Source organism: Peromyscus maniculatus, chromosome 18 (genome assembly GCF_049852395.1).
Source record: "Peromyscus maniculatus bairdii isolate BWxNUB_F1_BW_parent chromosome 18, HU_Pman_BW_mat_3.1, whole genome shotgun sequence".
NCBI lineage: Eukaryota > Metazoa > Chordata > Mammalia > Rodentia > Cricetidae > Peromyscus > Peromyscus maniculatus.
The window spans coordinates 11,410,016-11,422,855 of record NC_134869.1 but is presented as its reverse complement, the minus strand read 5'-3'; the positions used below and the strand labels follow the sequence as shown (position 1 = coordinate 11,422,855).

The 12,840-nt window shown below is 51.5% G+C and overlaps 1 protein-coding gene across 8 annotated transcripts in view; it reads left to right on the top strand.

Moving 5' to 3' along the window:
* Positions 1-12,652, top strand: part of Chst11 (carbohydrate sulfotransferase 11) — a 217,439-nt gene extending 204,787 nt beyond the window's left edge. For 5 of the 8 annotated variants that reach the window (XM_006979877.4, XM_006979876.4, XM_076554545.1 and 2 more), the window contains exon 3: positions 7,580-12,652. In XM_006979877.4, the coding sequence (XP_006979939.1) occupies positions 7,580-8,434 (855 nt within the window). In that variant the 3' untranslated portion in view covers positions 8,435-12,652. The remainder of the gene's footprint in view (positions 1-7,579) is intronic. The other 3 variants (XR_013045805.1, XR_013045804.1, XR_013045803.1) reach the window with 3 other exon arrangements.
* The last annotated feature ends 188 nt before the right edge of the window (positions 12,653-12,840 follow it).

Sequence of the window (12,840 nt, the reverse complement as noted above, 5' to 3'; positions counted from 1 at the left end):
CTCCCACCCCACCCCACCCCACCCCACACATATGCAATAGCTCAAAAATCTGCACATTATATGCGTGGTCTTGACACCTCTGTTGTCCCAAGTTTGGGTGTCTTACTCATTTCAGGGCTCCAGTCATCTGTGTGGCTGTTGGGCACAGCTGTGTGTCCTCAGTTGTGACCTAAAAACTCAGGCGCTTACATTCCTCAGCTGGTGAATGCAGAGATGCTGATCCCAATAGCGCCTCCCTGTGGCCTTCCTGGTGCACTGCCGTGAGGACCACAAATAGGCCATCTTCCAGGAGATAGGACGGAAAGTCTTAGCACTAGAGAGATGCTCATGTGTTGACACAAAGCGAATCTTCCTTTACGAATCCTGCCAGTATCAGGCGCCAGTGCTCTTGGGACACAAAGGTGCGTGGACCAGTCCCAGCAGCCCTGGAGACAGGAAAGGTACTGACTGTGTCTGTTCATGGGGCTGTAACTGCTAGAGACAGGGGAGCCTGCTGCTGGGAGGTGGCTCCTCAGGGCCCAGGTTTGTGGGTGACTTGTGGGAGAGGGAGGAATATCTGCAGGACCAGTCCCAGCCTCCTCCTCACCAGGAATGGCGCATTCAGACTTTCGGAAGGGAGGAAGATGGGGCGCTGTTGAAACCTGCTCCTCTATTAAGAGAAAGGTCAGGGAGCTTCAGAGATAGGTCAACCAGCAATGCGCTTGCCACACAAGCAGGAAAACAGGCTCCATCCCTAGAACCCATGTGAAAAGTTGGGCATGGTGGCAGCTGCTTATAATCCCAGCTCTGGGGAGTCTCCGGGCTCATTACCCAGCAAGCCTAGTGAGTCTTTAAAAGGTGGGGGGAGGTGGGCAGCATCTAAGGAATGATAGCCAAGGTTAACCTCAGCAAGTACACACACACACACACGCACACGCACACGCACACGCACGCATGCACGCACGCACGCACGCACGCACGCACGCACGCGCACACACACGGTTCTGACACTGAAATCTGCTCCTGCTTTACAGTGTGTCAATCCACGTTGATAGCTAATCTCTATACGGCTGGACATTTGCTCTTCTGATGAGCAGCTTCCAGGGTGCGGCCAGTTACATCCGTCCGTCTTCTCTGTCAGTGAGATACCAGATCTCCTTGAGCCAGAAGTTGTGTATGGATGACAGATGTGTTTGGCGTTCACTGCAGCGCCCACTCCTGGAGAAGGACGCTCAATTCACAGTTGTCCAGGTGAAACAAAGCCGCCAGAGTTGATATGATGGAAATACCCCCAGGGTAGCGGTCGGGAGCAGGTGCCTGGGCCACCCACACTGACCCTACCATCAGGTTCCTAAGATGGAATCAAGAGGCAACAGTCACCAGGTGACAGGGATTCTCGCCTGGGCTGAACATTCAAGTTCAATAAAGGCTTTCCAGTCGTCTGGCTGCTGCCCGCCCCTTCCCAGACAGTGCTCCACAATGATTTGAAACAGAGAATTTCTACTTCCGTGGTGTTCCCTAAGACTCATGCATGGTGCTGTGCGCTTTCCTCTGAGCCCTCAATCCTCCAGACAGCCAGAAGAACTGCAAGTTATTATCCCCATGCTGCAGAGTGGGGAACCAAGGCCTGGGGGAGCCAAGATGCTCAGACAAAAGCGTCCAGGAGAACATGTTGCTAAAGTCTCTGGAGAGAGGCAGGATCGAAACCACACAGCCGAGTGTCTAGTCAGCGGCCAGGAGAACCTGCAGGGCCAAGCCACCCCTACCTACCTACCTCCCCAAAATATCACGGGCAGCCCAGGCCTTGGGGAGAGCTGCCAGCTTCCAGCTTGCTCCCTTCCTCCTGCCAGCAGTGACTTCTGAGGTCCCCAGAGTGTCAGCTAGCAGGTGCAAGGCCTGCCCGCCCCTCTGACTTCAGATTTCTCAGGGCCCAGCCTCCTACTCAGTGTCAGAGCCCTGTCCCTTCCTCACCATTGTCCCTTTTCTGGGCCACCATTCATGGGAAGCCAATCCAGCTTGGCAGTGGCCCCATTCCTAGGCCTGAACCCCTCTTCACCAGGCCCAGGACGCCGGAAGCCCAAACAGCGGGTCTGAGATGTAAATAAGGCCCCTCCAGCTGCACCTGGCTTCCTGGAAAGAAGCCCCAACACAGGCACGCACGCACGCACGTGCCCTGTGCAAAGCCCTCCGGCGTGGCGTGACTGCTGCTCCCGTTTCCTGGCCTCACTCAGCAGGTAGACGGCACAGGGCTCTTCCCTCATCAGAGCTGTTGCCGTCAGAGCCGATTTCTCCCAAGACCCGCAGCCCATCTGCTAACGCTTTTGCGCATTTGTGCACCTTCAGCCTCTGGCCCAAAGCCTCCGCGGGAAGATGAGCTCGAACAGCAGATGTAGGCACCAGGGGAGTGTGCGGCCTCTGCCGTCACCATGAACCTATCCAATCTCTGCATCCCATTTCACTCACTCATACCTGCATCATTCATTCATTCGTGCATGCATGTATCACATTCAGTCATGAATATATGTACTTATTCATTCATGCATCTGTGCACTGACTGAAGTGCATGAGTGCGTTCACACATTCATTCAACAAACCTTTGACTTTCTACTATATGTCAGCGATTTGTAATACAGCAGAGGACCAAAAAGGGGGAGACACCTGCACCCCGGGAGTTAGCATTCTAGGGGGGGTTGAGGACAGAATGAGTGAACTGTGGCAAGCATGCGAGGAGGTGAGTGCTTCAGCCGGGCCAGGGCTGGGCCTCAGAACCTCCTCTTAGTAAACCGATGGAGTGAGCTTCTCAGGATGCCCACCTAGCTTTTCTTTGTCCCAGGGTCCTTAAGCTGAGCCGCTAGCCCAGATGCAGCAGGGCTCTGAGAGCGCACCTCCTCTCGTGCCTTGCTATCACATGCCAGGGAGGACACCAGCTGGTTACTCACAGGCAACAACAGCCCCAGCAGATCCCGTGAAACTTGACAAGGCTCACACTCAGGTCCCAGCTTAGTCCAGCTGCCGACTCTGGGCCCTCCGAAGCTGTGGTTCCTACCCTGGCAGTACCAGGACCCTGGGGTGCCTGGCAACAGACCTCAGGGGTAGGAGTAGAACCCAGCCTAAGAGGGCTGTTAGCAGCCCCCCACCAGAGTTGAGTCCCCAAGTGGCTACCCTGGAGATGGTGACTCCCAGGTGCGTCTTCAGACCCCGGGAGCCACAGGCATCAGTGACTCAGCACTGTCTTCCAGCACTCGAACTCCAGCCCCAGTTCCAAGTTCCATGACCTTGAGCAAGCTACTTCTCCCCGGGACTCAGTTTCTTTATCTGTGAGTCGGGAATACTGACAGTGCCTGCTTCAGAGAGTGGGAGGCTCAGTGGTGACTCGCATGTAGTGAGTACAGCTTGTGTTGGCTAGGGCTGTGGTTTCTTCAGCAAATCCATCCGTCCGGTGCTCTTTCCATGCCTACAACTCAAGACAGGGAATGAGCTCAGGTCCTCACACTCACAGGCAAGCATGTCACCAGCGGAACCATCCTCACAGCCTTGCCTTCAGATGTTTTAATTGGGAAATCGAGCCAGGACCCAAGCCAACAGTTGCAACAGGTGGAGAGTCATTGGAAGCTTCTGGATTTACCTCTTTATCTGGCCTTCCATTTCCCTGGGTCTCCCCAACCACAGGAAGCGAGGGGGTGCTGCTTGCTTCAGTGTGGGTCTTGCATCCCAGGAGACTGCAGACCTTTCAGGGCAGCCTGGCTTTTCCTTTTAAGATAAAACACAGTAAACTTTAAAGACTTCTTTAAAACACCCCCTAAGCTTGGTCCTCACACTAATTACAGTTGCCTTTCAAAACGTCCAGATTAAAAATAGACATCAAATCAAGCATGCCGGATGCAGCCCAGAGCCAGGAGCTGTGTTCAGGACATCCTAGGCCCCGCCCTCCTCGGCCTATACTTTGGGGACATCACAGGGAGATGAAAGGAGTCGGTGGCAAGGCGAGGGTGGAGTCTCTGGGCATGTGATAGTGAACTGTGTTCTGTGTTCTGTCATTAAGGATGGCTGTGAATTGATCCAAGATGTTAGAATTCACCATTTCCACATAGCGTGGATCTGCAGCTCTCAAAGCATGGTCCAGCACAGCAGCCATACTTGGCATTTGGTTGAATTATCTTTCCCACTCCAGTTCATGTTAAGCCCTTCCTTTAGCCTGGAGGACCCTAGGATATGACTGGAATTGGAGACAGGGTTTTAAAGATGCCATCAAGGAAAACTAAAGCTGCTTGGATGGTATGCTGGTTCAGGGGTGCCTGTCCGTGGAAAAGACAATGTGAAGAGCCAGCAGGAGAGGCCATCCTGGGCCAAGGAATGAGGCCCCACGGGGACACCACCCTGGAGGACTTGATCTTGGAATCCAGTCTCCGTTACCGTCAGGGAATGCACTGCTGGGGTTAAGCCTCGCTCTGTGGCATCTTGCACAATCTCAGCAGAGGAACATTGGCAGACCTTCCACCCTGCCAACGTCTCCAGCTCTGGCCGGAAGCCAGAGAGTAGCTGGAACAATGTGACCTCCGCACGTGCCCACATTTGAGAAGCTCTGGCATGAGCTGTCACTGGTGCTGAGGGGAGCCAGCCCAGGAAAGAGTGCCGGGGCTAGGGGTGAGGGCTGCCCCACAGGGCAGATGTTCTTTTCACGGATTCTGCGATCTCTGTGAGTCCCAATGGGCTCCTGCCTTGAATAGGGGACTGTACACATCCCTGCATTCTGTAGGCAATCCAGCATTGGCATTTAGTCAGCTGAAGACCGAGCCCTTTGAAGACCCCATCCTGAGCACACTGAATCCAAAAACCTCCCTCCCTGACTGGATTTCCCGAATCCCTTAGATCTGGCACAGTTTCTGCCCCTAAACAATCGAAATGCTTTTCTCTTTGATAACAAGAGCAAGGAAATTCTGTCTCATTTCCCACTGTGTCCCTGTTGCTCAGAAGCTCACAACCACATAAGATCCTCAAAGTTGCACACAGATCCTCTGCTGTGATCTCCTCAAACCCATTTGAAAGGGGGGAAAAAAGGAAGAAGGGGGAGATGGAAGGAGGGGAGGAAGAGATTCATCTCCCAGCGCTGCTCACCGACAGAGCCGACAGCAAACGCCCGCCTCGTAGAACTGACGCAGCTTGGCTGGCAAGCAGCAGGGTCTCCTTCCCATGAGAAGGAGCAAACTGTTGGCCACTCCTGTGTCTTCTTCACCCCTTTGTCTCCCACTGTCCCCAAAGAGCTGTCCCTCGGGTATCTAAGCCCCTCAGACAGCTCCTGAATTCCGCAGGGAATGTGCACGGAGCGTGTTGTTTGTAAGTTGTGGCCATTGCTACAGCCCCTTGAGCCCTGGTTGGAGACAAGAATGCCATCCCGATGGGGGATGTGGAAGTGACAGGAATGGGTTTTTAAGTTGCTGTCCTGAGTGGGCATTCAGGCTGCCCTCCGAGGTCTCTCCATTTCCGTCTGGGCATTCAAACAAAGAACTCGTCTTCTCCTCCAACCTGTTGGAAACTCCCCCAAACCCAGGTCTCTTCAGGCAGGCTTCAAAGAGGCCGGATGGAATCCCTGGAGCCTAGAGCTCTGTGTAAGAATCTCATCCCTTTTGTGTTTTTGTCTTGGTGATTGGAGTTATTTAATGTGTGGGGGTGTTTTATCTGCAATGTCTGTGTACTCTGCGCAGGCGTGGGGCCCACCAAATGTGTTGGATGCCCTGGACCTGGAGTTACAGGTAGTTGTGAGTCACCGTGCAGGCCCTGAGAATTGAACTCGGGTGAGCCCTCAGTGCTCATAACTGCTGAGCCATCTCTCCAGGGACATTGGTGATCTTTTGAAACCATTAAGCATTGCTGGGTAACATGCCCCACCCTAGATCTCGCCATTCCTACCATGGGCATCAGGTGCTGGTACTCATTGATAGCCTCAGGGGTACTATGACATCCCATTTTATCACCTTGAGCTAGTTAGAAATAAGCAGAGAAAGAAAGTATATACCCATCAAGTGAGGTCACTGGGGGCTGAGTCTGCAGTATTGAGCCCCTAGACTGAACAGGAACTGTGCTCAACTGTGGCCAAGACCCTACACTTGGCTGTTTTAAGTGCCTTCTTTCTACAGACAAGGCAGGCAAGACTCGCTGAAATCAGGGTCCTTTGGGCCTGTGCACATTTTGGGATGAATCATACAAATTATGGCTCAATTCTGGAGGTTCGGGGCTGGCTTCGTAGGTCCCACCTGAGCCCTGGGCTCCACTGACTTGCATATCCAGCGACTTAGACATTCTCTTGATCCTCATGCATTCTCAGGTCTTGAGGCCACTTATAATCTGGCCTAAAGAGCCAGTGACCTAAGACAGTCAGTAGTGACCTGTGGCCACAGGGGAAGTGTGACACAGACTTGGGTTATGCTATGAAGGACACCCAGAGTCCAGGGTATTCAGGGATGGAATGTGTTCTTTTGTCAACAGAGATAGTGAGTGGAGAGTCCAACAGGGCCCAGCCTCAGCATTCTGGGGCAAAAGTGAAGGGTGAACAGTTGGTTTCTCAGGAGTGTTCCTCTGTTCAGAATGGGTGAGGTGTAGGCATGAAGCTGGAAAGGCAGGTTGGTAGTGGACTGTGGATGTCAAAAGACAAGTGTCCGGATGGGGATGTTGTTCTTGGGGTGAGAGGAAGACAGGACCCCCCCCCAGAACAGCTGTTACATAGCCCCAGAACCTCAAGTCAAGATGACAACAGTTTCCTTTTATATTAAAAAAAAGGGGGGGGGAGCCATGTTGCATAAGCCAGCTAGGTAAGCGGCAGAGTGCACCAAGCTAACTAGTAGGGTGTCACCACTCCACGTGATCTCTGACCCTCAGGGTGCTGGGAACCAAGATGGTAGCAGACCAGGCCAGAGTAGGTTTTCCTATCTGGGTGGCCTGAGAAAACTGCTTCTGACTGGGAATGGTCAGCCATTCTAGCTCCATTTCTGTTGCTATGACAAAATATCCTGACCAAAGGCAACTTGGTGGGGAGAAAGGGATATATTTGGCTTACAGTTCTAGACTATAGCCCATCACCGAGGATGGGTGTGTGTGTGTGGGGGGGGGGTGATGAAGGCAGTCACACTCAGTCAGGAGCAGAGGCAACATAAACACATCTTGCTCACTTGCTAGTGTTTTTCACTCTTAGATAGTACTGAGCCCAGCCTAGGGTATAGTGATACCCATAATGGGATGGGTTTCCCTACATCAGTTAACAATAGAGACAATCCCCCACAAATAAGACCACAGGCCCTTCTAAACTAGATAATTCCTCATGTAGACTCCCTCACCAGATGATCCAAGGTTGTGTCAAGCTGACAGTTAAAACTAACTAACTAACTAACACATCTACTTTGGGGAGGGGCTTTTGCTCTCAGAGAACACAGACATCTTCTGAGACATTCCCCTCTGACCTCCACAGAGCCTCCAGGCTAAGTCTCATCTCACCCTGTCAGCCTCGCAGGGTCTATCTAGACAACTGTTTGAACAAATGGATCAGCGCCCACATAGGAGCGTTCTGGACCAGCACTGATTTCTCCTTCCTCTTCTGTCTCCTCTGCAGCTGGAGTTGTCCAATACTGCCATCCTGCACCAGATGAGACGGGACCAAGTGACAGACACCTGCCGGGCCAACAGTGCCATGAGCCGAAAGCGCAGGGTGCTGACCCCCAACGACCTGAAGCACCTGGTGGTGGATGAGGACCACGAACTGATCTACTGCTATGTGCCCAAGGTGGCGTGTACCAACTGGAAGAGGCTCATGATGGTCCTGAGCGGCCGGGGCAAGTACAGCGACCCCATGGAGATCCCAGCCAACGAGGCCCACGTGTCGGCCAACCTGAAGACCCTCAACCAGTACAGCATCCCAGAGATCAACCACCGCTTGAAAAGCTACATGAAGTTCCTGTTCGTGCGGGAGCCCTTCGAGAGGTTGGTGTCCGCCTACCGCAATAAGTTCACGCAGAAGTACAACACCTCCTTCCACAAGCGCTACGGCACCAAGATCATCCGTCGCCAGCGGAAGAACGCCACGCAGGAGGCCCTGCGCAAGGGGGACGACGTGAAGTTCGAGGAGTTCGTGGCCTACCTCATCGACCCCCACACACAGCGGGAGGAGCCCTTCAATGAGCACTGGCAGACCGTCCACTCCCTCTGCCACCCTTGCCACATCCACTACGACCTCGTGGGCAAGTACGAGACGCTGGAGGAGGACTCCAACTACGTGCTGCAGCTGGCTGGCGTGAGCGGCTACCTGAAGTTCCCAACCTATGCAAAGTCCACCAGAACTACGGACGAGATGACCACGGAGTTCTTCCAGAACATCAGCGCCGAGCACCAGACACAGCTGTACGAAGTCTATAAACTGGACTTTTTAATGTTCAATTACTCAGTGCCAAACTACCTGAAGTTGGAATAAAGGGGTGAGGGGGTGGTTGGGGAGAGGGAGAGAATCCTGCTTTTTAATTTAAGATTTTTATTTGTCAAAAGAATTCTATGGATACTGGGTTATTTTGTAAGTTAATATGTCTTTGTGGGGGATGCTGCGAGCGGCATGGTCAGAATTATTTAAATCCTCCATGGGAAAGGACAGCTGTCTTCACAGAGGAGCGGGGTGGATCGTCCCTGTTTTTTAGAAGCGGAAACTGCAACACCGTCTCCAAGGTGTCTTTGTGTTCTGGTGAATTCCACAAACTGTGCATTCCGTAAAGTCTAATGATTCTTATTTATAGTTATTTAAGCGTAGTCTCTGTATAGGTTTCTTTTTTGGCAGCAGACTGCTCATGTCTTTCTAGAAGAAGCAACGGTCTGTGCTTTGCTGGCTACAGATTGTTAAGGGGCTGTGACTGTCCCTAGTAACCTCTCATAGAATCGCGTGGTGACAGCGGCTGGGATGTGTGGCTGCCACCATTCAAGAAACCCTGCTAGAAATAAATAAATTGTCCTTGCACTAAGAAACAGGGGTGGGAATGTTTCACACTGATTGCTAGCAACCCCAAAGTCCCTTGCAGTAAAGAAATGCAAATTTTTTTAACCCAAGGAGAGAGTGGATAGTAGCGATTTTCTGTTCACCAAAATTAGCAGTCTATCAGAATAGGCTTTTTGTGGAAATTTATAACCGGCATGTGCCGGGTCTAGTGAAGGCAGAATGACTGTCACTTTATATTTGATAAATATTTATTGAGCACCTACTGTTTTCCAGGCTTGACTGCAGGTAGAATATTGAGTGAACCTAGTAGCTTGGCCCTCAACAAGCTTTATGTGAACACAGGGCATAGAGCTCAACAGTGAGCCAGCCCCCATCCTTGTGGTCCTCGTGCAGGGTGCTGACTATTCTCAAATGGCCCAGAGAGTCCATGACCCCAGCAAATTTGCATTTTCCTACAGCTCAAACTTGAAAACTCCACATTAGGATCAGTTCACGTGACTAGCTGAGCGACTGAAGTTTATTGCCCAACGCAAGAGACAGAGGAAACCTTTTTGATCATGTACGCCTACTGCAGTTAGACGCCTGTAAGCCTCAGTATTCTCCAGGCACAAATGGAGGAGTGCTGTGATTGATTAGTGATGTCTGCCTTGGTAAGGGAAGGGGAACATTTCTCAAGTGCCTCCTACTGTGATCGCCAGTCCATATCTTCTCCTGCCGGCCATTTTAAGTGCACTGCATATGTCTGGAGATGTGCAAAGATCTGGCCTGAAGGTTAAAGGTGGACTGTTGGTACCCATAGGCACATGCATACCCTCCCATGTCCTGCATTGACAGAGCATCCAGGACAGCCACCGGGATCTTAACCCATGCTCCCTCTCCTCCAGAATGCTGGAAACTTGGTGTTTCTGGTTCCTTGCTGATCAACACCCAGACCTAGTCCTTATTTCCAGTCATTTCTGAGGCCTCTCAGTTGACATTTGAGCCACACTCCTGTTACAGCCAGTATCCGGGTGGGTAGCAGATGCTGTATATAATAGTTCTAATGATAGGGAAGGGGGTGGGGTGTGAATTTTTCTTTTTGTGTTTTAGTTGGTTTTGTTTGTTCGGTTTTTGTTTTGATGCAGTGTGGAGTGAAGAGGTGAGAATATTCTGAAAAACAAAAAAATGAATAATTTATTCACAGAAACTATTGAAATGGTATTGTTAGGCTCACAGAGAGCCTGGGAGCAACAGTAGCTGCTGCTCCGTCTCACTGAGGAAATTATTTTATTTAATGTGAGGGAAATGTGAGCCAGAGCAGCTGACTGCAGCTATTTATAAAACGCAGGTACCTTCCCCAATTTCTCCCCTCACCTCTGATAGATAGGTTTATGCCATGTGTTTGACCAAGAAACAGTGACAGACTTTGGCTGTCCCTGGAATAGAGAGGGGACCCTCTCCTCAGAAACTGGCCTTCTGCTGATACAACAGTCTGTGTGGTGTTGCTGATGCATGTTCCACAGAGCCCAGGCTCTGTAGGACATCAGTTTGGAGGGTTTTGTGGTCACATATCCTTAGGAAACAAAATTAAGCCAGGTTCCTCTCTGCAGGACTTTTCAGGGCCTTGAATACATGGTCTGCCTTGTGAATCCGGGAGAATGCAGCATTTCTGGGCTGCATGGCCTGGGTGCCCTGTATGGCAGAGATGTCTTAGCTGGTATTTCACACAGTAGCCTTTGGTGAGGGTGATCTAGCCTGTCTGAGGTCTGCAAAGATTGACAGCTGCCTCCCAGATCCCTCCACAAACAAGCAAGCTGAAACAGCACCACAGCATCTGTCTGGCAACTTTGAAATGAATTACGCTTTACCTAAGAGGGATGGCTCCATCTGGATGCTACCCCAGACAGCCATCCCGTCCCTCCACACACAGGGGAGGGTAGTCTTGGGTGCCGTGGAGGGCGAACATGGCATAAGGACAAAGAAATAGCGCCCCCTTCCTGGCCTGAAAGGCCACTCAGTGGGGACAATGGCCTCATGACAAACACTTCTCACTTCCACCCACAGTTTGGAACCATGTGCTTTGGGGGTTTGAAACGGAAATTCATGTTCATTTTCACGTTTTGCGTTTTTGTTTGTCTTTCGTCTGTGGTACAGTGCTGTGTGCAGATGGCAGTTCCTTCGTTCCTCTCTCTAAAGTGAGGTCCTTCAGGGGACCATGGATCATCACCATGCCTCTGGGATGAGGGGCTCTCTCTCCTGTTTTGTGTTCATATTTTGTTTTCTAGTGACAATTTAAAAATCTGTATTGGTTCGACTGTTCTGTAGGATGTAGAAAGTATTCTGTGTCCCTGGCTAAAGACATCCATTGGTGAAGTGTGCTTGGAAACCCAAGTGTTCTCTAGAGGAAAATGTTGAAAAGACTTTCTCTTGCATGCCTCTCATGCTTAGCTAGGAAGAGGAGCTGCCGGGGTCCCGGCTCGGAGCCACTGTCCTAAGAAGGTGCAGCTGTGTTTTTAGGACCAGGTACAGTCAAGTAGAGTGAGAAGGACGTGCCTGCTCAGCCTGCCCCTTTGTTGGAAATGTCTAGACTATCAGCCACAGGGGTCCCTGCCTCCAGCCGCTACAGCCTCCCCTGCCTCACTACCCTTCTCAGCTGGTCTGGGAAGCAGGGCAGCCCATTGTCCAGGTCTCAGAGGGGCCACCCGGTCCCAAGGGCAAGCCTCTCTCTCCTGCTTGTTCAGCCAGAAGGAGAACTGTGGGAACCAAAAGCTTCCCTCTGGCCAGCCCTCCGGAGCCCACAAGTCTAGTCCAGGCTCAGAGAAAGCTCCCGGGCATTGGGCAAAGCCCGAGGACACTTAGCTCATATGATAACAATTGCATTACTCTCCTGCTTCAACTGACAAAACCACAAGGACGTTGCTTACTTGCTTCCTCTGCCCAGGCCTCCTCTGTACACACACACACACACACACACACACACACACACACACACACGCACACATAGATGTGCACATACATACATGCACAGTAGATATGCACACATACACATGCACAGTAGGTATGCACACATACACATGCACACATGGATGTGCACATACATACATGCACAGTAGATATGCACACATACACATGCATAGTAGATATGCACACATACACTGCACAGTAGGTATGCACACATACACTGCACAGTAGATACGCACACATACACATGCACACACACCCATACACAAATCGCCCCAGCCTGTGCGCTCCTGGCACCCAACTCCCATCCTGGCCCACCTCTTCGTCAGCAGGTCTGACTCTGTCACCCCCCCCCCAGGTTCTGCCCACCAGCATCCCCCAGCTTTTCCCCCACCACAGCTAAACAGATCCTCTGAATAGGCAACAGGACCTTCTAGAACCAGCTGGACCCTTGGACAGCAGCAGGCAAATTTTGGTCTGCTCTCATCAGGTACAAAGGGCGGTATCCGTATTCTCTTCTGAGCATGCTCAGTGAGGCATATGGACATAGAACTTAACATCTTTGTGGAGTGTGTGTTTTTTACATATTTGTATGCAGTCAAGGGCCTGTTGTAGAATTCTCTCCCTGTATCCTACTATACTGTTAAAGAAGCTGAATTCCATGTTGCCAACAGACGCGTGAAATGTTCCCGAACCTTCCTCCAGGAAAAGCCATTCAAGCCTGATTATTTTTCTAAGTAACTTCAATTAAATTGAAGAAAAAAAAAGCTATTTTCTGTGTATGGTCTGTCCGTGGCTCACTGATGAGACTGTGGAGTGGGGTGGGGTGGGCTGTGCCCTCCAGCCTGTGGGTGCCCTCCAGCCTGTGGGTGCCCTCTAGCCTGTGGGCACCCTCCAGCCTGTGGGTGCCCTGCTCATGTGTATGAGTGTGGGCATGAGACTCAGCGGTGGTGAAG